The sequence below is a fragment of the Manduca sexta genome, chromosome 27 (genome assembly GCF_014839805.1).
Source record: "Manduca sexta isolate Smith_Timp_Sample1 chromosome 27, JHU_Msex_v1.0, whole genome shotgun sequence".
Lineage (NCBI taxonomy): Eukaryota > Metazoa > Arthropoda > Insecta > Lepidoptera > Sphingidae > Manduca > Manduca sexta.
Genome location: NC_051141.1, coordinates 13,580,371 through 13,605,251, shown reverse-complemented (window position 1 = coordinate 13,605,251; position 24,881 = coordinate 13,580,371). Strand labels below are relative to the sequence as shown.

General features: G+C 36.3%; 2 protein-coding genes across 3 annotated transcripts in view; both read left to right on the top strand.

Annotated features, from left to right (window-relative positions):
* LOC115455736 overlaps positions 1 to 10,317 on the top strand; it is a 36,617-nt gene extending 26,300 nt beyond the window's left edge. The window contains exons 1-5 of one of the 2 annotated variants that reach the window (XM_030184410.2): positions 1,532 to 1,728; positions 4,110 to 4,334; positions 4,815 to 4,950; positions 5,408 to 5,535; positions 10,088 to 10,317. In XM_030184410.2, coding sequence (XP_030040270.1) covers positions 1,721 to 1,728; positions 4,110 to 4,334; positions 4,815 to 4,950; positions 5,408 to 5,535; positions 10,088 to 10,223 — 633 coding nt within the window. In that variant the 5' untranslated portion in view covers positions 1,532 to 1,720 and the 3' untranslated portion in view covers positions 10,224 to 10,317. Of the gene's footprint in view, positions 1 to 1,531; positions 1,729 to 4,109; positions 4,335 to 4,814; positions 4,951 to 5,407; positions 5,536 to 10,087 lie in introns of those variants that run through there. The other variant, XM_030184409.2, reaches the window with a different exon arrangement.
* A 1,839-nt stretch (positions 10,318 to 12,156) lies between these two features.
* On the top strand, positions 12,157 to 13,864 carry LOC115455737. Its single transcript, XM_037443765.1, has 3 exons — positions 12,157 to 12,332; positions 12,497 to 12,698; positions 13,458 to 13,864. The coding sequence occupies exons 1-3, from the start codon at positions 12,295 to 12,297 to the stop codon at positions 13,701 to 13,703; spliced, it is 486 nt and encodes a 161-aa protein (XP_037299662.1). The 5' UTR covers positions 12,157 to 12,294; the 3' UTR covers positions 13,704 to 13,864.
* Positions 13,865 to 24,881: the final 11,017 nt, after the last annotated feature.

Genomic DNA, 24,881 nt, shown 5'->3' with positions numbered 1-24,881 from the left:
TGAAGTTTCATTGGCTATCGAGAACTAGGCCCAAATACTTTATCGTTGGCTCAATGCTGATACGAGTAGCGCCCACCATAATATGGAAATTATGAAGAGGCGTATTTTGTGGTCCGTGAAAGCACACAGCCTCGCATTTGTTGAGTTGCACTTTGAGCCCCAGTCGCCAAATCCGGGCAACGACATGAGCAACCCCAGTTGTTGCCAATAGAGCTGCCTCCCGGTGCGATTTGTCTCGTGCAGTGACAAGCGTGTCATCGGCGTAACAAACCACACTAACTCCAGGAGCAAATGCACCTCGCAACACCCAATTGTATCCGATGTTCCACAGCAGAGGTCCTAGGATTGATCCCTGTGGAACACCGCATACCATGTCATGCCGCTCCCTTCCCTCGCGGATGGGAAAGGTGATATTTCTTTCCGACAGATAAGCCTCAACAATGCGGCAGAGGTAAGTTGGCACTTCATGGTATTGAAGTGCTTCCCTTATGCAACGCCAAGGCAAGGAGTTAAAAGCGTTAGCGATATCAAGAGACACCACTAACATAACCTCACCTTGTGATATAGCCTCTTCAGCCAGGAGCTTCACACGCTTGATCGCCTGAACAGTAGAGCGTCCTAAGCGAAAACCAATTTGATTTTTAGACAAATCCGGCCCTATCTCTATCAAATGTTGGACAAGGCGTTTCGCAATAACTCGTTCAAAGAGCTTGCCCACCTCATCCAACTGAACTATTGGGCAGTAAGCTGACGGAGAGTCCCGCTGGAGACAGGTAGAGAAGAGTCTTCTTAATCGAAGCTCGATAGTTTCCTGAGCTAAGACTAACGCTCGGCCAGGTATGCTGACAGGACCTGGGGCGGTGTTTTTACCCCTTAGCTTTCGCACCGCTGTTTTTAACTCAGTCTGATTCACTTCAGGCACGTAATTGTCACAGTCAGCTACATTGCGCTCTGCCATAGACGGGACCATCGGCGGAAGTGTGAACTCAGCTCTCGAGGGAAACAGAGACTCTACCACTTCATTCAATAGCTGCGATCGATAAGAGCCTACTTCATTTTTATACGATCATAAAAAGGTTCTTTTTTTCAACACATCTTTTATTCAATGTATTATATAATCCTAAATTTACTCAATTGATATTTGCATTTCGACATATTTTATTGGTTTTATGTCTTTTTACTCATCAGTAACTGTATCAGGTTCTTACAAATTCCTGTATATAATATCGGCTTCTTTTAAATTGACTTTTCTAAGGCCGTCTGGTATTTTTCTTTATAATATTAAGTTGGAAAGTAGTAAAACTTCTGAATTTAATAAAATTTATAAGCCCTGCCTAAGTCCGTTTCACACTCAAGGATGATGTAGCTTCTGCATGTGAAAGAAGCTTCAGAAGCGAAGGTGCAGATCCTAACATTAATACATTCAAAATTGACTTTAATATAATTACATCTTATAATAGAAACTCTATGGTACTGTGTATAGTATATATTTCATTTAAAGCGACCACGTCAGAATGTAACTCGAAAAACAAAATAAATAATGATTTATTGCAATTTGCAACGTCAACCCAGCTGACAGGTGGGCCACACAAAAAATTAAAAAATGGTTCCAAAAATGTATAAATCCGAAAAACATTAACGTAAAAAAATGATATTACCTTAAATAATTAAGTTGTTTTTTCTTTTATTCGGGAACACATACATTTACCTAGACGCAAAAATGGCAAGGTGAGTTCATTTGTAATGATTGTCACAAACCACAAGAACGCAAAAAAAACTAGTTAAATTATGTAAAAACATACTATAATTCTTAATAAATACCCGTATTAATATTATTTAATACTCGCTTTTGCTCGCGGGTCCGAATGCGTGAAAATAAATTCTAGGATGAAATACACAATACATGTATATTTTTCCAGGATAGAAAGTAACCTTTGTCCTTCCCCGAGTTTCAAACTGTCACCTTATCAAATTTCACCAAATCCGTTGGATAGTTAGGTTATCGCGTTCAGACAGAAAAACAGATCCTTTCGACCGCGCGAAATGGAGACTGCCGCGTGCCGTTCTGACAGACCCACAGGACGATATCACTGACAATCCGCCTCAAGCACTAGCAGATCAAAAAGCTCACACACTCGACACGACCTTTCTGATAATTCTGGCCCGCGTGGTGATGCAATCTACATAGATAGACTGTTGGGTCGCTTACGCACTTCTCGCGATTCCCATAATCGTTGATGTCTCATTCTCTCTGTGGCCGTCCTGAGCCTAGGTCGTGACCCTTTAGAAGATCGCCCTCGGCATGGTCACTTAAGGGCTCGCAGTGCCTAAAGCACTCACCCATAAGACCGGTGTGTTTGTATAAACCGGCCCTGCCAGGCTAATAAAGTCAAGACATAACAAAAAAAATAGGAAAACAAATGTGGCAAGTGGACTTTTGTTTTTTTCTTTACTTTTTAAGAGAAACAATTCCGTCATGCATGATTATTGCATAACTTTAAAAGCACGCAACGGAAGATTCCAAAAGAAATAAATTTTCACAGTTTTCGGAAACTTTTCATTGATGCTTTGCTCCTATTGATCATAGCGATCACGCTCGTCATATATCAGTATAGTCTATGGCCTTCATCGATAAATGGGCTAATCTAGACATTTTTTCGTAATGAATGTGCTATCCTTTACTAAACATTATTTCAATTCGGACCAGTAGTTCCTGAGATTAATTAGCACGTTTAAATAAACAAACAAACGATACTCTTCAGCTTTATAAAATAATATAGATAGATAGATAATATTTTTCATCACAAGATATCATCAGTTTTTAAGTTATTTTTTAGTTTATTAACTATGTCGTATTCGTGTACAAATCATTTTGACATTGCGTCGCTAAAAAGTGTTGAATAAAGATAAATTTAAAGGTTTGTATAATGTCTTTATAAACGCGTTTAATAATTATATTGTGAATTTAAGGAGTACTTGTAACGCTTTTGTTACTTTTCATTGCCGCCGTCTGGCGTTCTTGTTTTGCTGTGTGTTTAAATATATTGTAGAGTTCGTTTAGCGTGCGAATTAATAAATATAAATTAAAGAAATCTTACTCAATTTTATTTAAATATAATCATAGCCCAACAAAAAGATAGCTGAAACCATATACTTATATACTTGTATTCTAGAAAGTAATGCTTTACTATTAGTTATTCTAACCATGGATCTAAAATAAAATATTGTAAACTTTGAACAAAATAAATATTAATAAGAAGACATTTTAACTTTATATGCTGCAAAGGCATTACTACCTTCTATATGAAGAGAATTTGTCCATACGTTGAATTAGATATAAACTCACACACCATATTCTCATAGAATTACAAAACGATAAAAAAAAAACTAGAATTTTGCGCGAAAAATTTATTAATGGCCCTTTTTTGGCAAAATGCTAGCAGAGGTAAACAAAGAAACAAAACAAAATCTTTATTTTTAACACGTTCGCGGACGCTATCACTTGTGTTGGCGTACTAGATTGACACAGTACAGTGCAGGCGCGCGTACCCGTTACCGCACACTATCACCGGCACTCACTCGAAATTGTTTAAAATTTGCTAACGTGACAGTAGAGTGTCGGGTATGTTATGGGTAAGTTACATGTTGTGACACAAGGTCCAATAGGATTTTAACTTGAAAGTTCATCCGAAATGAATGTTCTGTCATAAATAATATTTTTCATTTGATCGTCATCGTACGTTGCGTCATATTGAAATTTCAAATTATGACGTATAATCACGTTCTGTCCTGGAACGTCCATTTAAAACTACAGAAACAAAAGATAAGGACGAATATGTGGTTTCACTTATTAACGCAATGTAAAAATTACCCTGTAAAAGTTCTATATCTAACAACAAACATAACCTAGCTGTCAGGTCTGAGCAACACACGGTCTCAAATATATCAATACACAAGAGTTTTAGCATATTTTTATAACCAACCGATAATCACTTATAATATTTTCAATTACTTAAATCAAATGTGTCAAAGGGTAAAAGTGAGTTATTTCTGTCCTATTTATATATGCGGTACTTATCTCTCTATTGTATATACTTATCTCTGTCCAGTTGTTGTACGTGCAGTGGCGCCAGCAGCGGTGTGAAATCCAGTTTACCACTAATATGCCTTGTACCACGCGACGACGCGCGCTTGCCCGACCAGGCCGCGGCGGGAAAGCCCCGGCCCGCTTCCGCCGGTACCGTCGCCCAGAGTGACTTCCAACTTCTCGACGAAGAGTACATTAAGAAGCACTTTAAACTGCCGCAGAGGTCACTGTACCTTGACCCGTTCAGGTATTCTGTATGATGTCTGAACAAGAATTTGACACGCCATATTTCTCTGCATCTAACGCATCCTAGTTTATAGAGTTTTCTTTATAAATAGTTAATTTAAATAAGTCGGGAGCGACCTAAGATGCGAAATCGGCAGACCGTTCTTATGGTAGTATCCCTATACGCTCATGCCTTATACTGCCAACCAAAAGCATCATGCGAACCTAGGAAATTTGTATATCATTAGCAGATTAAGCACTGTAATAAATGAAATACGTTGATTTTCAATAAGACATTCTTTTCATGTACGGTTACACGGCAAATGATTTTAGTATTTTACTCTTATGCATTATACAAGACTTTGACTCGTATTAGTGAACATTAGAAAATACAGATTTGTCTTAGAAAGAGTTTCAGAATTTAGTTATATCTTCATATCATGTATTTGCTAGTTTATACCTTGCTATCGTTTTTTTATCTTACGTACTATGTTTGTTTCAGGCGTCCTCTTATCACATTTCCTATGACCCAAGAGGACTCGAAACACTTCAATTTAGCGCGTAAATATAAAACAAACCAACAAATCCTAGACGGCTACTTGGACCCAAGCGAGGCTATATCAGCGCCCAGTGTGTTTGTAAGTTTACTTTAGTTCTTACTAATTATTTGACTCTAAGAACTTGTACTTTTATAATATGATACCATTTTATAAACGAATATTCCATACAACAAACGTAAATATTGTAGAGTTTACTTATAAAAGATCCTGTTTGTTGAGGCAAGTAATATTAGTGTGGATTGTGGTTTTTAATATAAATCAACAGTAGAAATTTTGTCTTCTACGTACTGCGCTAAAGCATTTTCGAAATCGTAGGTACATAGATTATTTGGTATGGAAACGACACGTATAATAGACAGGTCGACAAATAACCTCATAAAAGTCGCAAGAGGTCGCTGGATGCGGGCCGCTTACAATAAGTCGATCTGGGAATCTTTGGGGGAGGCCAATGTTCAGTAGTGGACATCCTGCGGCTCATGATGATGTTGATGTTGAATAGAAAAAACACCCTTACAATTACGTTTTTTGTTACCAGCCGTATGCGAAATCCGAAAGTGAAAAACGCAAAGAGAATGAGGACGATGAAGAAATCATTTACATTCTTCAGCTACCAGATTGGGAATTCAAGTGTCCTGTGCACAACCAAACTATCAGGACGCCGAGGTAAGAAACATTACAGTATACTTCTTCTTCGTCGTTTTCTTCATGACTGAAGGTCATGCCCGCTGGTACGCCTTGGTGCTGGTGCTGAGGAGCTGCTTGCTCTTCCTGTGCCTGCCGCAGAGCATCCGTGACTAGGATTCCCATGATCCTGATAGTGTTAGACCATCGGGTAGGTGTTCAGCCTCTAGGTTTTTTGTCGTCTACTCTACCCACCACAACCAATTTATCCAGGTTGGCCAACTGCCTTCTAGCTACATGGCCAAAGTATTAAGCCATTACTGTATACCTGGGAATATGATCTACTATGAACCTTACTCATCATCATCATCCACAGCCTGTAGAGTCCCACTGCTGGGTATAGGCCTCTCTCACATCATGCCACCTTTTTCGGTCCCTAGCCAATCGCATCCAGGTTCGACCCACAATTCTTACAATATCGTCCACCAATCTTGCCGCTGGACGGCCCACGCTACGCTTGCCTTGCCTTGGCCACCACTCAGTCAGCGCTTTACCCCACCTGTCATCGCTGCGTCTAACTATATGGCCTGCCCAACTCCATTTGAGTCCCATAACGAATAGTCCGATATCCCGAACTTTTTTTCGTCGTCGAATTTCGTTGTTTGGGATTCGATCTTGTAATTTGATGCCGAGCATAGATCGCTCCATAGCCCTTTGTGTCACGCGCAATTTATGCAGGATATCGCATGTGAGCGTCCATGTCTCGGCACCATATGTCATGGTAGGCAGAACGCATTGGTCAAAAAGACAAACCTTACTAATATACAAAATTTCTTGTGCGCTTGGTCTCCACACCAAATGCACGCCCTTGTACGAGGGCACATTTGCCGCGACCCTAGGCGCACAGCTCGTGCGTATGCCTCTTGGTTGCTAACTTCACATTGAGGTCTGTCTAAGGATTCGTGAACATTTCCCTTTCCTTCCTTCCAACCATCCTAAAAACTCTTCTTCCTTGGCCTTCTCTTCCTTCCCTCTATCCCCTCCCTTCTTTCTCCCGGGCCCTAAGACTGTCTAGCTGGAGGCGACCGAACCTCCAGTGACAGCGGTAGGGCCCACCAACTCATCATGGGGCTGCCGTGCTTGCTAAGCCGGGGGATCGCTTGTACACCGTTAGCAGGGTACCCCCGGTGAAAACCACAGCAGATCCCCAAAAAAAAAAAAATATACAATATTTTGCCTCGCTTTAAGTATCTGACGGTAAATGTCACTCGACAAAACAAGACAAATGCATAACTAAAATAGACGTACACAAAATTAATTATATTAGTAAAATAGTATCACTATTTTACATAATGCAGCATATACATGTAGCGAGCACATGCGTATTTGATAGCCATTACAAAATGATATCTTTCATACGTTTCGTTCAATAATTGTTTCTCCCACCACCCGCGCCGCTCTCGTCACCGAGCGATATGGCAGTCAAGGATTTAAACTCTGGGGTAAGTATCTTTCTATAAGTGAAAAAAACACATTAATCAAAACCAAATAAAAAAAAACATATTGAATATGTAACCGGGTGGATAAGAATCGAAGAGATGACAAGAAATCAAATTAACATCATGATAATTATCAGGTACAACTGACTATAAACTAGTTTGTGCTACTCACGGCTTCGCCCGTATTAAAAGCCAATCCCACGACAAACATCGCAAAAATTAGATCGCCTGTGTGACGCTAGCGCCATCTATTCAAAAATTTATATTATTTCCCATGGGAACAAATTACCCGTGTGTCAAATTTTATCCAACTGCATTCAGCGGTTTCCGCGTTTATATTTTGTGACAAACATGCAAACATCCAAAGATTTAACAAACATTCGTATTTATAATATTAGGTAAAATAATTTAAAATAAGAAGTGAAACAAATCCAGGTCACCATTAGGTAATATAGGTACATTTTAAATGAGTGCTTAATTATTAGAGAATTAGTTTTTTGCATAAATTAAAACTGTTAAGTTGTGTATTATAATATATCAATTTTCGTTCACTTCAACGGTGAAGAAAAACATTGCGAGGAACCCTATGTGCCTGAGAATTCCCCATAACAATTTTGAGAGTATGAGATGTCCGCTAAACCGCACCGTAGTGGGGTGGACTAGGCCATGAACCCTCTCAGTAGTAGAAGTCAGTGCTGTGCTGTGAGCAGTACGTAATACAGGGCAATTTTGGTCATCTATTTAATTCCCTTCTACCCCTATGCATTCCAGTCGCAAATGCCTATGTAATATAATATTATGCAAACAGATTTTTTTGCAACTAGTATTACAAAATTCCATTTACTGAAGCAATGTAACCAACCGTAAATTAACTCGTAATTCGATATTTGTTTTCATCGCGCGACATTTTCAATCTGTGATATTTTCAAAAGTACTTAATCATTAAAACGACACGATATAAATGAAAATTTTAATATGCATTAAATGCTCTTAGTAACCAACATAATTTGTTTATCTGGATAAATTTTAATATTAAATTGGCGAAACTAGTTTCGCAAAAAAAAAATACATTTTTAATTAAGTAATATTCTACAGAAAAAAATCGATTATTGTGAGCCAACATTGTACCTATATCTCACATAATATGTATCTCATCACGGAATTTCTTTTTATTTATTATACCTACTTATCTCTGTTACTGTATATTTTGTTGTACTTAACTCCTTAAATTTAGCCAGTGTTTGTCTTCGCCCAAACATCGTTCTTTTTGACGGCTTAATCACAATTGATCGAATCTACCTACGATAATAAAACTAAATTACAATGTATTTTAATTACATAAAAAACTATCAGAAATAAATTTTATTACTGACAGTGAAATCCTCATCGAAATCCGTTGCGTGTTTTAAAAAGAAGTTCGAATAAACAATCAGACGAACGGGCGCGGATTACCTACGACTTTAACTTATAGTGTTTATTGGTACAAAATTAAGCATTCTGTCGTTTTAATTTTTCTGTTACAAGATTTAAAAATTATTGTCGGCAGTTAAAATATTGATAATTAGCGCATTTCATACCTAAGACATTGCATCAATGTTGGTTAATTATTTTGATTCACACCATTTTCATTCAGATAAATAGAAATCATTCTTTCACAATTGAAATCGGATATTTATTTAGGTTTTCTAGCAGACTTAACAATAAACAACACATATATAATCCAATATAAGGGAAAAAACAAAATGAATATAGTAAGTATAAAAGTAAATGCAGCAAATTGTGTGTACTAACAGGATAAACTATGCAATGAATAGTGGAAACTTACTCAATACTCCGTACCTACAGGTTCAGAAGGAAAATTAATCGTGCATTTTACTAAGTTACAGGTAACGCCATCTAGTTAGTTAACAATACAATGTCTGTCAAATTCTTTATTCAAGTAGGTAAAGCTATAAAGTTCCGCTATGAATACAAATTATTAGCCAACGCCATCTAGGGAAAAATGTGTTTATTATTTCATACTTCACACAGGTCCTTTATAAATTTTAGACGACAAAATATTTACTTGATTGCTCACTAGATGTCGCATAATTTGGGATGACAGCGTACTTGATCAAAGACCTTGACAAATTAGAATTTTAAGACTGCATTAATTTTTTTCTGTCTAAGTATTTGTTTCTAAAATAAGCCACATCTTTGCATAATATTATTAACCTATAAAATATGTATAAAATATAATAATCTATCATCGCATATAATCTATCTTCATTTGAGAATGGTTGGACCGGTTTGACTAATGTGTATTAAGTATGTTGGGTATAAAGAAATCATTTTGGAAAATCAATTTGAAACAAAAAGAAAACTTGGCAATTTTGGTGTAATTTTTTTATGATAGTCTTTTTTGTTCACGCTAATCTACGAAACCAACTATAATTATCGCTTTCAATGTTTTGTCAGTGTGTTTAGTTGATTCCAACTTAAAATATAGGACAATTTCGTACCCAGTAGGGGGCGTTGTTGTCGAAATCTACAAATATGTAAGGTAATAATATCAATAGTATAGTATAGTAATGCGATCTTTTTAGAAGGGGGTCTGTGACAGGACAATATCTCATGGTCCACCCACCGGACCCACCGGTTAAAAATAAATGAAAATATTAAGTATATGCGTAAAGTTGGGAAGTTTTAATGTATTGTACACAAAAATAATGTTTAGACACTGCGTCACTGCACTAACACTCCCTCTCGAAGCAATTCTTGTACGCTCGGTCTCAAGTTCCACACCAAATGCATATCCATAGATGAGGGGACATTTGTTGCGGCCTTACGCATACAGTGAAGTTTGTGTTCATCCATCCGGCCGTCCTAAGATGGTTCTTTTTCCTTCCCTACATTTTCTTCCCCAGATGTCCCCTCCCAAATTTCCTCCAGGGCCCTACAGTCGGCAAGCTGGGGGATTCCAATATTCCATTCGTAGCTTTTCCCCGGTATTGACTGCGGGATCCAATATACACATAAAAACAACACTAACACTATTTTACTTGCCATGCCATGTGTTTTGTTTTTATATAATTACAATTGTCATTGCATTCCAGGTTTATATGGCACTCGTGCAAGAAACCAAAGAAAGAAAAAGGAGGTGAGCCGAAACGTGGCGGTGGACCTTTGAACAAACCGAAACCTTGGCTACTAAGCAGACACACAGATTTCGATTTACTATCTCAGTGGTAGTGTGACTAGATGTTGCAATTAAACACATAATTTTAATGAAAAAACAACTCCGTTGCAAAAGTAATAGTTTGTCATATTAAAAAATTGAAACCTGTTGGCACTTTTTATTGGTACCTAATAGTACGAGCCCTCCAGTAGGCAGAGATGCAAGTGTTCTAAAATTTTGGCGAGGATAAAATAGTTAGCAAGTATGAGAACAAACATCACAATTAATTGTTAAAAGTTATATCGATTTCATCAATCATTCTGGTTAGTTTTCCTTCAAGATTTCGCCTGCTATAAGTACAACTCTGCCTAGTTTAGATATAGGACATACATCTTTGACTCTTTCAATAGGTTACCTTTTTTTTTTTTTGTTTCGCGGAGAAAGTCCTTTATTACTACCGCCCAGCCTTCGTGGGGAGCGACTGAGCGGTTATGCTGGGGTAACCGTGCCTTACGGCCCGGCGTTGAGCCGCCCGGATTTGATTTATGTGGCTCAGAAGCCCCCACGCACCGAAGGTCGCCCTCGGCGTCTACGGCAGCATGAGGCCAACTACACACTGCCGTCCATCCCGGGGGTCAACCGAAAAATGTGCAAGGATGCACAAAAATGCACTAGGGCGGACAGCCCCCTGCTGCCCGCCGACGACCCCCTTCGTGGCCCCTATTAGTCGCCTCTTACGTCAGGCCGGGGATACCGTGGTGGAATTCTTCAAACGCCCCCATTCCACAGGGCGATTCAATAGGTTACCTATGGTAGGTAAATGAAATTCTGCATTATCTCCCTTTAGTCTAAGAATTAGGATTACCAATTGACAGACGTTTGCGTCTTTGGTCAAATAGTTACGAGGTTAAGAGGGGTCGAATATGTAGAGTTAGAAAGAGGAGGAAGAAGCAACTATACCGTTGAATCAATAATTAAACGTTGAAAATGTATATGGAATATAATTTTTTTATAAGTCATTAATTAAGAAATTAAATCGCGGAACTGTTTATGACGAAATTGGGTGCGGATCTCAGAACAATAACAAGCAGTGGGGATATAACTTTATTATCTTTAACGATGAGAATATCGTTTTTCTTCTTCAATCCGTAACGAAGTCTGCCATGGGAGAATAACGGACCTATTTACCTAGGAATGATGTGATTTACTATGGAAACATTATGGAAAGTTATGGAACCTGTTAATTACTAAGTAGTACACCTTTACTCTAGATGTCTATTTATTTGAGTTTAGTTGTGAATATTTTCTTAAAATCATAAATGGTAGTAAAACATACTTTAAAAAAATAAATATGATTGAAAGTATAAAAGAACACACACATCCGATCGCCGCTCGGTCGTCTACTTCACCATGATGCTCCGTCCACCAGAAGTGCACCGCTGCGCGGTGCGCCCAGCCTCGTTTCGGGAATTTCGTGTCTCGTACCTACGTCCGCGATTACTTCTCGAAAGGGCATAAAAAGTCTAAACATGCGCAATGGCGAGAGAATTGTCGCCTGCACTGAAGGGCGTTATTCGCCTCGCCTAAACATCTCTGTATAAACTCGCAAGAAATAATCATTTTTAATCGTAATACGATTTTCTATAAATATGTATTAAAGAGATTGAACGATAGGTATTCGTAAGTACGAGAAATAATGTCACCATGTTAACAGTCGCAATGAGTGAGAAAGTTGTTTTTTTTTCTTTTTTAAATCTTTATTTAAGGAGCTTGGTCGTTATTTCACGACTATGTCGCTCCGTACGTCCACTTTTACCCCTGCCTACTAAATTTTGATGAAGTGAAAATAGCGATCCTCATATTATAATATTAAAAGTTTTTAGTTTACACTTGTGGCTAATAAATAAATACTAATCTAGCGATTAGTCATGACTACCGAACCGACCTGGCCTGGTGTATCTCAATGGACGCTAATTTTATTTGTAAGCTTGATTAAATACTTTTTGACGTCAATACATTTGTCTACGAAGAAAAGCCAAAGAAATAATCAAAATTCAAAATTTGACTTTTATACAAGTATTTATAAAAATTATAAATTAAGTTTTTAAATTAAATTGTTAGCAAAACTAAACAGACGCTGCCACTATGGCAAATAAAGAATTAATTGGAAAACTTGCTAATATGTAAGTAAAATTAAAAATTAAATATTAATGTTCCTATAATAAGCCTCCGATATAATATAATATTATCTTGGAAGCTCCATTGTTGGTTCAAAAACACTATCTGTATGGCCATACCTACTGTGGACAAAATTGCGATAAAACCTTAATATCCAATTTATTTCCAGTCCTTTAGCTAAACCTGGTTTTCAAGCCCTCGATATGACTGCCCCCGTCCTAGTGCAAATGAATCCGGCAGGCAAATGGGAGAATGTCAAGCCCGAAACATTAGACGAAGAGCGTCTAAGGGCTGTGGTTCAACATTTGGTGAAGTCGAAGGCGGTGTCCGCCGCGCAAAGTTATTGTTGCCAATGTGCTGAAGAAAATAAGGTGCCTGTACAGATTATGAAAACCCCTTGTAATTATTTGATGCTTAGCGTAAATATATGATGAATAATATAATCTTTAAAATAGATTTTATGATTTAAATTTAAATACCTAGCTGCGAACTGAGCGCGGATTTATTAAATTACCGAACTCGTAAGGGAGACCACTACAATCACTGCTGTTGTGATTTATATATTATAACGTTTTTGTTGACGGATTCGCCCGCGTGCATGAGTTTTCTGTGATAAAAGTCTCGCTACATATTTTGCCGGGATAGAAACTAGACCATGTCCTTCCCAATGTTGAGGCATTGGGAAGGACAATCTAAAACTATCTCCATACAAATTTCATGAAAATGCGTTGGGTTCTGTTAGAGTTTATCGCCTTCAGACAGATGCAGCAGGGAACTTTGGTTTATAATTTTTTTTTTAGAACTTTTAAAGAGGAATAATACCGTCATACATATTTATTGCGAACTTTAATTGCTTACGCATCGCAACGTAAACTCATAATTGGAATAAAATTTCCCCGTTTTTGCAACATTTTTCGTTAATACTCTGTTATTATTGGTCATAGCATGACGTCTTATATCCTATGGCCTTCTCCGGTAAATGGTTTTTCAAACCGAACCGGTAGTAAGTGATATAAGCGCGATCGAACATACAAATTCTTCAGCTTTAGGTTAGTGGTATAGACATAGAAGTATAGATTATGAACATGCCCAATACAATTAAATGTTCAAATAAGAAATATTTTTTTCAGAAAGGAGATACTAAATCAAATTATGTCCCAGTCATAATGATGCCTATCTATCCAGCCGACGATTGTCCGTTTGATATGGAATGTGAAGTTAAAAAAATTAAGGAAGCCGAAGATAAACCGACAAAAAAAATTGTAAAAGAGACCCAAGCCAAAGGTTCTGAAAAGGAGAAAGACAAGAAAAAGCTGAAAAAACGAGGCTTTGTCATGCAAAGACTTACTGATTTCGATTTATTGTCACAATGGTAGATTACAGTCGCTTCAAATAAAGCTCTGACGTACAAGCCTTATTTGATGATATGAGTGATAGTGAATGTTATGTACAAAGTCATAAACGATTGTCAAGTTAAAACTGTTTTTATATTTGGTAACATTGAATATTAGAGATAAATATAAGGATCACTTTGGTATATACCTAGGTATCAGTGGCTTGAGGTTACATTATCTGAAATGAAACTTGACACAACTTCCACCTGTACTAATATGCATAAATGAGGTCTGCAAATCCTTCTGTTGATAATTAGATTTTACAGAAGTTCTACATAAAAGGAGGGCGGCAGAAATTGATTTATATGGACCCTGCGGCATTGTTAGGTATGTACGCTATGTGGATATTTAACGTAATAATCGAGCTTAATCTATACTATTATACAAGTGATCCAGAAAACAGTGTCAAGCGGAGATTCAAAGATAGAGCTTCCATTGCGTGCGCTCAATGAACGGTTAAAATTGCTATCCCCGGCAAATATATAGCATGGAACAGAAATAACAGAAAACATTATCCCGGAAAAATGTTTTAACGCGGGCGGAGCCGCGGGTAAAAGTTAGTTTTAAATAAAGTTTATATGAAACTCACACTTCATATTCTGAACTATGCTACCAAATAAATGATAATAAAATACGTACCTACCTAATATCTACATCTACATTGACGACTTTGATAAAAAGTCCGAAAGATGATTCATTGATGCACTCGAATACAAGACTGTCTCGAAGTCACTTTTTTATGTTCTAGTGATGTGACACGGTTGTTTTTCATTATCGACAAATAAAAATATGTTCACACAGTACTTATTTAAGCATATTATAGTTAAATATAATTCCATTAACTATAATGATGATTTGTTAATTGTGTTGTTGAATACAAGAACAATAACAAATTGCTTGAAATGAAGGGTTCAAATTTAATAGGTACATACCTCACTTAAAAAATAATCGTTAAACAACGAAACTTATCTATGAAAAGTGATTTAGTATTATTTATTTTCCTACATAAAGAGGCGGCTATAGCCCATGTGCCGCCCGTGTGCAATCAATTACTTGGCGCCCCCTAAGAGATGCGCAGTCGAAACAGAATAGGTACTTACAGTTATAGACTATTCTAGTCTAGTCGTGAAACTATACCAGACTACGCCAGTGTAATCTTTAATAAATTTGATAAAATTAAATCAAAAGTTATTGTGTAAAGTAAAAATGCCGCTCGCCGGCCTTAGAATGGGACAGATTGTTTGATGCGCTGGACAGACAGAAAAGACGTAAGACGCGGACGGGGCGCGGACATATTATGTCTCTGAAATTAAGCCTTCATGGTCACGGGGGGACTGGCTGAAGCCATGAAGGCTGCAAAGTCTCCGAAACGTCGGGAGAAAAATAAAAATACTAACCGCGATAGAATCCGAAAATTAGTTTAATTTCAATGTCTAACATTCGTGTAAACATAAGAAATCATTATATTATGTCTCTTCTGATTCCTTTATTACAAAATGTATAAAAACTTCGCGAAGGAAAAATACCAAAAAGACAAGGCGCGAACACGACGCGAATACGACGATTTCACGCCTGCGCCGTATTATATAACCTACAGAAGGGACGGGGCACGGACGCGAGCGCTGATGAACGGGGGTGCGGGCGGGATGCTAAGCGAGTCGGCACTCGCTTCCCAACCCGCCAGTTTTGTGTGACGCAAAACTACCCGTGTGCTTGAGTAGTTGCGAGGTGTTTAGAGAAGGAAGATCAATGTATATTAAGTGAAAATGCGGGACGACTATGTCGTTCAATTTTGTAGTTTAATTGAAAAATCTCAGGTCTCTATTATTATCCCGCCCTGTGGAATGGGGGCGTTTCGAGAATTCCACCACGGTATCCCCTGCCTGTCGTAAAAGGCGACTAAGGGGCCCTCCGGGGGTCCGTCCGTTCTTAGTGTACGTTGTGCGCATCTCGCACATTGTGATGACCCCCGGGATGGACGGCAGCGTGGAAGGTAGGCCTCATGCTGCCGTTGACGCCGAGATCATCCTTCGGTTACGAGGGGGCTTCTGAGCCCCCCCCCCATAGGAGATGGGCCGCAACAGGCGGCACCGCGCAGGGACGACTGCGGACGAAAAGTTAGACATTTCGGCCCGGCGGTCACCCGAAGGTAAAGATCAAACCCGCGTGGCTCAACGCCGGGCCGTAAGGCACCGGTGACCCCAACATAACCGCTCAGTCGCCCCCCCCCCGCCCCGCCCCTCACCTCCGAAGACTGGGCGGTAGTTCTAAGGCACTTTCTCCGCGAAACGACGTCTCTATAAGGTCGGGTGGGGCAAGTGCGCCGACGGGGTAAGTGCACCTACCCTAAAAAAATCGAGAACTATTGATGTTATACAATTACCGCAATCTTACATCTATGCTACTAACTGAAATACAGTTCCACTAAAAAACATAAATGGCTATGTTCATTTTAATACGATTTATTCGCCATTTTATTTTAAGTGTCATTTAGACTTGTAAACCGAGATGACCCCGTGAATGATAACATCAAATACTTCAAGATATTTAATATATTTCTGTAAACCAGTAAGGTGAATACAAAGTTTAAACCTTTTATTTTAACTTCCTGCCTGAATTTTATTTATATATTCTAAAATAAAGGATTTTTTAGCAATGCGAAAAAATGTACCTAAAAATTGTCGAGTAGGGCAAGTGCGCCACATTTAGTAGTCGTATGGCGCACTTGCCCCTGATCCTATATAACCAACCTTTTTGAGAATAAGTTTTACTAATATGAATTATTATTATTAAAATGTTATACTTAACAGCAGAATTTTTTGTACTCATGGTATTTTGTTTTGAGCCGACTTAAATAAAAGGGCGTATTAGTTAATTCGTTTTTACAAAAGAAAAACTGAAATACCTTAGTCTAGAGCAACTTTACGTGAATAGGTTGCAACTGTTCGATCAGGCACGTTATCTGGATATAATGCAGCTAAAACATATCAAATGTCATAAGGCCAAATTCTAAGTAGTTGAGTTCGTAACGCATTCAAAATTGTTAATTCCTACATTTTTGTATGTTTTTTTTAGTTTTAGAAATAAAATAGATTTTATATTAGGGCTACCATTTTCTTATTCCAACATATCCGCACACAAAACTCTAACATAGCAAAAATTATATACCAAAACAAATTCTAAAATGTTTTCAAGCCCTGATTTACGTATATATGGCGCACTTACCCCGAATTTGATTTGACAGCCATAGTTTGTTATAATATTGAGTGATTAAAAATTATCCAAGAGCAATGCGAGTAAAACTTATTTCTCTATGGACTAAAGTGAGTGTTTTCTTTATAATGTTTCATATTGGCGTTTTTTACACATGGCGCACTTACCCCATTTCCGGAGGCAAGTGCGCCTACTACCATTTTTTTTTACTTTAAGCAAAATATTATTAATTTTTGGTCCGATTTCCTTGAATGGCTATAGGTTGTTATCACAAAATACCAAATATTCTTAAATTAATAAAATTACATTGTTAAGTCAGCACAAAAAGAAATTATTTTGTATTGAATCCAGCTATGAAAATTTTATGGCGCACTTCCCCCGACTGACCTTAATTATAATAAACCGGAGTATTGCAATAACCCTCTGATATTAGTGGGATACACTATTAACACATCTTCAGTAGAAGACATGTTATCATGGCAAAATCCGACAGCTAAAACCGTCATCTCTCGAGGCGCCCAACGTCACGCCCGTGCCTCGTCCCTTCTATATGTTTTAAAAAAATTGCGACGGCGTCCCGTCCGCGCCTTGTATGCGCCCCGTTCCCGCCTCACATCTTTTCTGTGGGGCCCGCGCCTGAGAGCACCGGTGTCGCGAGCGACGCATGTCTCTTTGAACATGTTGGGAGCAGCGCACGGCGCTCCCAACCATACTGCTCCTGTGTGCAGCGCTCATCCTGCACAATAGGTAAAGCGGCCTCTGCCTTCATAATTGTGATACAAATTTGCAGTAACTGGCATATACATACACGAAAAAATGTTCACTGTACTAAAATTTGGAAAAAAAAAGTCGGTACATTATTTTTAATACCATTTATAGTTTTATCAATATTTAAAGCACTCCTGCCCAGCATGCCATAATTAAAATCCAAAAATATCTTATTTATTTATGGTAAATTTTCGATTAATATTTTAGGTCCATTATAGCTTTCATACAAAATTACACATTTACTCCATTAATAAACATGTAACCAACAACACTGTTCACAATTTAATAGTAGTTCACAGTGTAAATTGTTCAACAACACTACACTGATATAAATAGTCCAAATTTCTTATAGAGAGCCTATTTAATGTATGTCACAAACACTTACGCAAACAGTCAATAGGTATTTCTTAAATACGGAAGAACTGAAGCTCTATTCAACGTAAATATACAAAAAACAAAAATCACAAGAAAATGCGCAAGAGTATACAAATACACCGACACAAAAATGTCTGTGACGTTTACTTGAAGTTGCTATAGTTCGTTAGCAATAAACTACTATAAAATACTAAAAGGATTTCTATGCGTCCAAATTTGTTTTAATATAAGTATTGTAGATAATTTTTACAGGAAGTAATCAAATTCATTTTTAACCACTTCTTATTTAGTTCTAGCTTAATCCATTTGCCATTGGAATGTTAGCCGGCTAACATGACAGCTACATGACAGTTACATGACATTACGCGTGTCACGGGAATATAACCTTATTATTCATTGCATAATAAGGTTATTTTTCCGTGACACGCGTAATGTAAAGCATTCAGTGAATTAAAAAAAATACCAGAATTATCAAAAACGTACCAAGACTACAGTATAGTGAACTAGTAGCACTGACAAAAGATACTAATAAATTAGTGCCATGTATGGAAGAGAGATTGCGCTTATTCTATAAAGAATTTGTTCCGTAGTTACTAGAGCATGGGAGTTGCAGCGCGCCGCAGCGAGATAGGTGGCGCGAGATTAGAGCATTGACATTTATGATACTTGACATTACACATACGTAAGACTAGGCAGTATGGTCGTAAGACTATAGCCTATCCCTCAGAACAATGACAAGCATAGAAGTAACACTAACATTTAAGTGTACTCTGTCTTAGACAGCAAGAAATTTAATTATGTTGCGATCCTAACTGACATGTTATCGATATCGATAGATGCTTTGTCTATCAGCTATGGTAAATTCACAGACCTGCTGAAATAGACACTTTTCGGTCAGTCAACAAACCGTTGCAAATTGCTATTTTAGATAAAGGCTAAAAAAGATATCAATACCCTGATTTGGTATTCAAGTACCAAAAGAAGTCTGGGTATATAAAAGCACTCGTTAAGAAGCTGTTAAATTACAATAAACTATAGAACTACCGGCTTTCTTCGAGCTAAATTTTGTCCAATTTTCATTTGCTATTTACAGCAGTTTCCATGCCTTCCGAAATGTCAATCCACAAAAATGGTTTAGCATTTAGATTATTAAATTAAAAAAATGTTAGAAATTTAGCATCTATCGACATCGATAAGATGTCAGAAGGGATCGCAACACAATTAAATTTCTTGCTGTCTAAGACAGAGTACACTCAAATGTCATAGGGTTACTTCTATGCTTGTCATTGTTCTGAGGGTTGCGACCCCTTCTGACATCTTGGCGTCTACTCGCGACATCGATATTCGATATATCGTGACATTTGTCGTGTCGAAGTCTACTCTCAGTAACATCGTTTTTAGTATCGTAACGATCATTGAACGACCGATAGATATTCGACATTGTCGAATTTAATCCTACTCTTAATGGTAACTATCAGTGGCGAAGATTTGCATTTCACATTGTCGCATATGTCATATTTACGATAATCACAACGAGACCTCTTATGCTGTCGTCGACATTATCGTAGCGAATTGTATTTAAGATTGTGGAATTAATAACTGGTAATTGGGTATTTACAATCAGTTCTAATGTAATTGCGAAGTTTTTATTCACCTTAGAAGCCCACGGGGACGAAAATATGGCCCGTCACATAAGGAATCAGCAAATACGAGAAAATTTCAATTTCATTATTTAAATATTAGATTAAAGTGGTTCTTTGCTATTGATGTAGTAGTACCTTATCAAATTGTCATTTATGAATATAAGAACAAAAAACAAATAAAATAACAATAAGATGATATTTTTATTCATATTTTCATATTAAACTAAAAACAAAAAAACAATTGATACTTATTTTCTAGCATTGATTTGGAACAAAGATGGACATAGGAATGGCTTCTATAAACCTTTTCCACTTATCATTATAATAATTAAAGACATATTATAGCCAATAGTTACCTATCAGTTAACAACAAAATAAACATATAAGTAATTTATTTTTATAATAACTTCAAAGAAAAACAATAAAATTATTGACCAACATTGATTTGATATAATTGTTGGGAATAAAAGAGCACAAATCCAGCTAGCTTGTTGGATTTGTTTTATAATAAATGTACTAGTTTTAGTTATATTTTCTTTATTTCGGACAACCTTTAACTCAATATTAATCAGTAAAAAAAAAATTCTTGTTCCATCCGTACAACCGTCCGGTAATGTTACTCCTTTGCGTTGGCTGTATTCTCGTGAGTCGCGGCGAGAACCTAAACAAATAAATCATAACTTTAATTTCTTTAAATTACAAACACAGTTTTATACATTTGTGTTGTCTTCAAAATTCCAGTTATGGGTGACTTAAGTGTATAGTATAATTTGTACAAATGTGATTTTGTTAGCTGGTCCACAATGCACGCTTCAAACAATCTTAGTCTAAAAATAAAATACTTAAAACATAATTTTATACTCGAACTATCAGATATAATTTATAAACATACTGTTTCTCGTTGTATAAACACATTTATAAAGTTTCCTCAGAAAGCTTTCTTCTTTTAATTATGGCTTCCTCCGATTATATTTTATCATTTATATATTTATTTTATTTATTTATTTATTTTATTATATTATATTTTTTACGGACATTTCTAAGTACAGGAAACAAGTCCTGCAACTGTTACGTACTCACAATTAATAATTATAATTAATCACATTTTATTTTATGTTTTGTCACTTCTTATTATGTTTTATCCCTTTTGTTTGTTATTCTAAATTTTATTAGTAACAAATATTATTATTTTTGCCGCTGTATTAATACATAAATTTGCATGCTGTGGTCTCCTTTAATTGAAGAAGCACGTCACATTGTTAATTATACCAATATTACGACATTGTATTTATTATATGCCGTGTATCCTTTGTTGGAGGTCCTTAAATAAATAAATAAATAAATAAATCATCAGTGATTTTTTCCATCTCAAGTAATAATAGAATATACAAACAATAAATAAAATTCTCATAAATAAAAAGTTTTAAACTTTGAATTATCGAGCTGTCTGCCAATTTATGACACTTATGATGTTTTGTCACAACTCAGAACAATGACAAGCATAGAAGTAACACTATGACATTTGAGTGTACTGTGTCTTTGACAGCAAGAAATTTGAGTTGAGATCCCTTCTGACATCTTATCGATATCGATAGATACTTTGCCTATCGGCTATGGTAAATTCACAGACCTGCTAAAATAAACACTTTTCGGTCAATCAACTACAAACCGTTGCAAAATGCTATTTTAGATAAAGGTTAAAAAGATATCAAAACCCTAATTTGGTATTCAAGTACCGAATGAGGTCTGGGTATATAAAAGCACGCGTTAAGAAGCTGTTAAATTACAATAAATTATAGAATTACTGGCTTTCTTCGAGCTAAATTTTATCCAATTTTCATTTGCTATTTACAGCAGTTTCCATGCCTTCCGAAACGTCATTCACACAAAAATGGTTTAGCATTCAGATTATTAAATTAAGAAAATGTTAGAAATTTCGGAAGGAATGGAAACCGCTGTAAGTAACAAACAAGAAATCGGCCCGAATTTCGTCTAGGAGAAAGCCAGTACGCCTTCTGTTCTTTTCTGACTTTCTTAGCGATTAAAAGATACCCAAGAGGTGTGATTTAATAGAAGCTACTAAAACGGGACAGTAAAATTAAAACACAGCGGTATCATTCATGTCACATATGTTTGATAACTTATTTCAATGTTAATAAAACTTTGTCGAAATGCTTAGAGCAAACACGGTGCTGTTTTTTTTCAATGCCAATTGGGACGAGCTATGGCAACGATCCATTTTTGCCTCATAGCATCATCTGTGGGGAATCTGCAATGAAACACATTGTATGGAACACACTATGAAAATCAGATAGTTTCCTCAACCCCCAGCCTTTGCGCACGGTTTCCAAGTGGCTTTTACCACTACACCACCGTATATTGAAAGTAAAAGGCAATTTATGCAAAATAGTAAACTACAATATACTAACATCCATGTTATCGACAGAATATGCAGCACAACACTATTGAACACGTCTACGTAAATTGGTAAAAATGAAAAATACTTAATAATTACTGTGCCGAATGGCCAACAGCAGATTATAATATGACTACAGCATAATAAAGATTAATTAATAATACTTTTTACACTGATGTACAGGGTTTAAGCAAATATATTAGGTTTTTTGTTTACGCACCGATGGAAGTTGATGATTTCAGTTTCATTTTCTTTACGAGAAGAATGAGAATTACACCCCACAATAACGCATGCCATTGCTTGTTCGTAGGGCTATATTATACTTAAACAGCACTGTGTATTTATTAAATTTAACAACAAAAATATTACAAAACATGTAGCCGCTTTTGAAAAGCACGCGCTGAAGTATAACGTAACTAAATTGTGTGGGCGCGTTTGTGACATTGTTTTGAGGTTGGCAAGTTGGAACATTTGAAATTTTATTTGCTTTTTAATAGGGGACCGGACAAATTTTCAGAAGGTGTTTTAAATTGATCATTGTGGATATAAATAGCCAAGAAAAATAGTATTTTGCACAAATAAAGCTTAAAAAGTACATAAAACCATGCCTAAAAGTTAAATAGCTATAATTCCCGCCCAAACGCTACATTATGTCATTTCGTCTCGTGTGACGTCATACGTGGATTAAGCAACTTGACAAGTCTTGTCATTTGAACAGTGATTCAATAATGCCAGATTAGGGTTATTTACCCTAGATTTAGGGTAAAACTGAATCAGCAGGGTATTTTTTTATGGTAATTTTTGGGGTAATTCTACAAGTTAAGGTATTAAAGCTGTTGTTTCACGGTATTGTAATAAATATTGAGCTTAGAGAAAGATGTTTCCTACAAAAATTGTAGGCCATGAAACAATTATAATTTTTTATTCAATACAATTTTCATGTACAACTAGTTGTTCCTAATAAAATGAGATAATTAAATTAATAATTATTGAAGTGGAAGTGAAGAAAGAAGTGGCATCTGCATAGATAAGGATTTAGAAAAAAAAGTACCGAATTATTTATGATTGGTTTAAGGGTAAAATTTTAAATAATCCTGGGGCAAAGAGAAATTATGATCTGGCAACATTGCATAGACCGTGTTAATCATATCTGTGTAACAACCAGAATTCTATATAAATAAATATTCTATTCCATATCATGTGGCAGCTAAAACATAAATAAATACATCTCATAACCATAACCTCCTGGGTGTACAAATGATTTAATTAATTGAAATATTCATCGATTTATTTTAAACCGAAACACTATTTTTAATTACTTACATCAAAGTGATCCTCACAAAACTAAATCGGTGAGTCTGCAGACATTCCGTCGTAGGTTCGTCTTGCTAACTGCAACCACTTTATTCGTATATCTGCTTTTCGTGGTACATCAATAAATAATTTGTTTGGTAAAGATATAGAAGTATTATTACATTCAGGTACGACGCACCAACGATATTTTTTGCGGTCCATTATGATTAACGATTAAACAATCTGTAAACGTTAAGTTGGAAGATAGTAACAACGTCCCGTATAAATTAATATTAATTATTAGAGCAGTTCTGTGTCAAAAAACACCTTTAAAGCATTAAAATAACACAACGCGGTATGACATCCAGATGACGTCTGTTTGTTTACATTTTACCCACGTGTGACGTCATGCGCCGTGATTGGTGTTTCATTTGCCGTAAAGAATAGACTAAAAATATTATAATTATTGTATTTTATTTATTGATTTAAAAATACAAATCACAACTCTTTTACAAAAACAAATATGAGATAATATTTTTAATATTACAAACTTTACTTTAAACTGAATTTCAGATTTTTTGGTAATACCTGTCCGGTCCCCTATTCGGCATCGTAAAGATGACCAAAGGTAACCATTTGATAATTTTAAAGTGTACGCAAGCCGACCTTAGCAACATAATATTTGTCTCGTTCTTTTCAACGGTTTTGACCTATTTGAAAAAAAAGGATAAGTATATTGGGGTAATTTAGATTCCTTCTATGCTTCCAGTCACCGCCCGCCTGCAGTGTTGCTCAGAGACCAGAGTTGCTGTTTTTAATGACTTTGTCTTTAAAATTTGTGTTTGTTTTTTTTTTATAATAAAGTGACATTCTCGAAGGTAGTTATGAATTATGAAATTCACTTTAAGGTTTTTCTTGTAAACGAAAGTCTTCTAACAATGAATTTTAAAGCTAGTGACATGTTGTTCGCAAAATAAGTTTTCTTTTGTCCGATTTAGATATAAAAATTGCAAAATTCTGTATCCAAAATTAGTTTTTTGGTTTTCTATAATATTCTTTTTATCTTATAAAATACTCAGTAGAAATAATATTTCCTCATCGATCATGTCTAAAAGGGTCTTCCATATTCACAAAATCTACAAAAGAAAAACATCCCTTCAAAAATATTATTTACAACCAAGTTTTTTTTCATGAAATGTATTATGTTTATCTATGACCATTGTTGTTGAGAATTTATTACTTTTATTTATTATTTCCGTGTTCAAACATTGCGTCGTCCCAAATTTTCCTTCATTGCCGAAATTGCTGAAAGAACTGCTCAAAAGAGTGATGTCCAAAACTGTAAAATAAAATCCATCAGTGCGGCCCACTTTGATAAATTCTATGCATACAGCATGCAAAAATGCGTATCGCTCCGCCCCTTTCCAGCAAGTAAATGTTGTGCAACAGAAA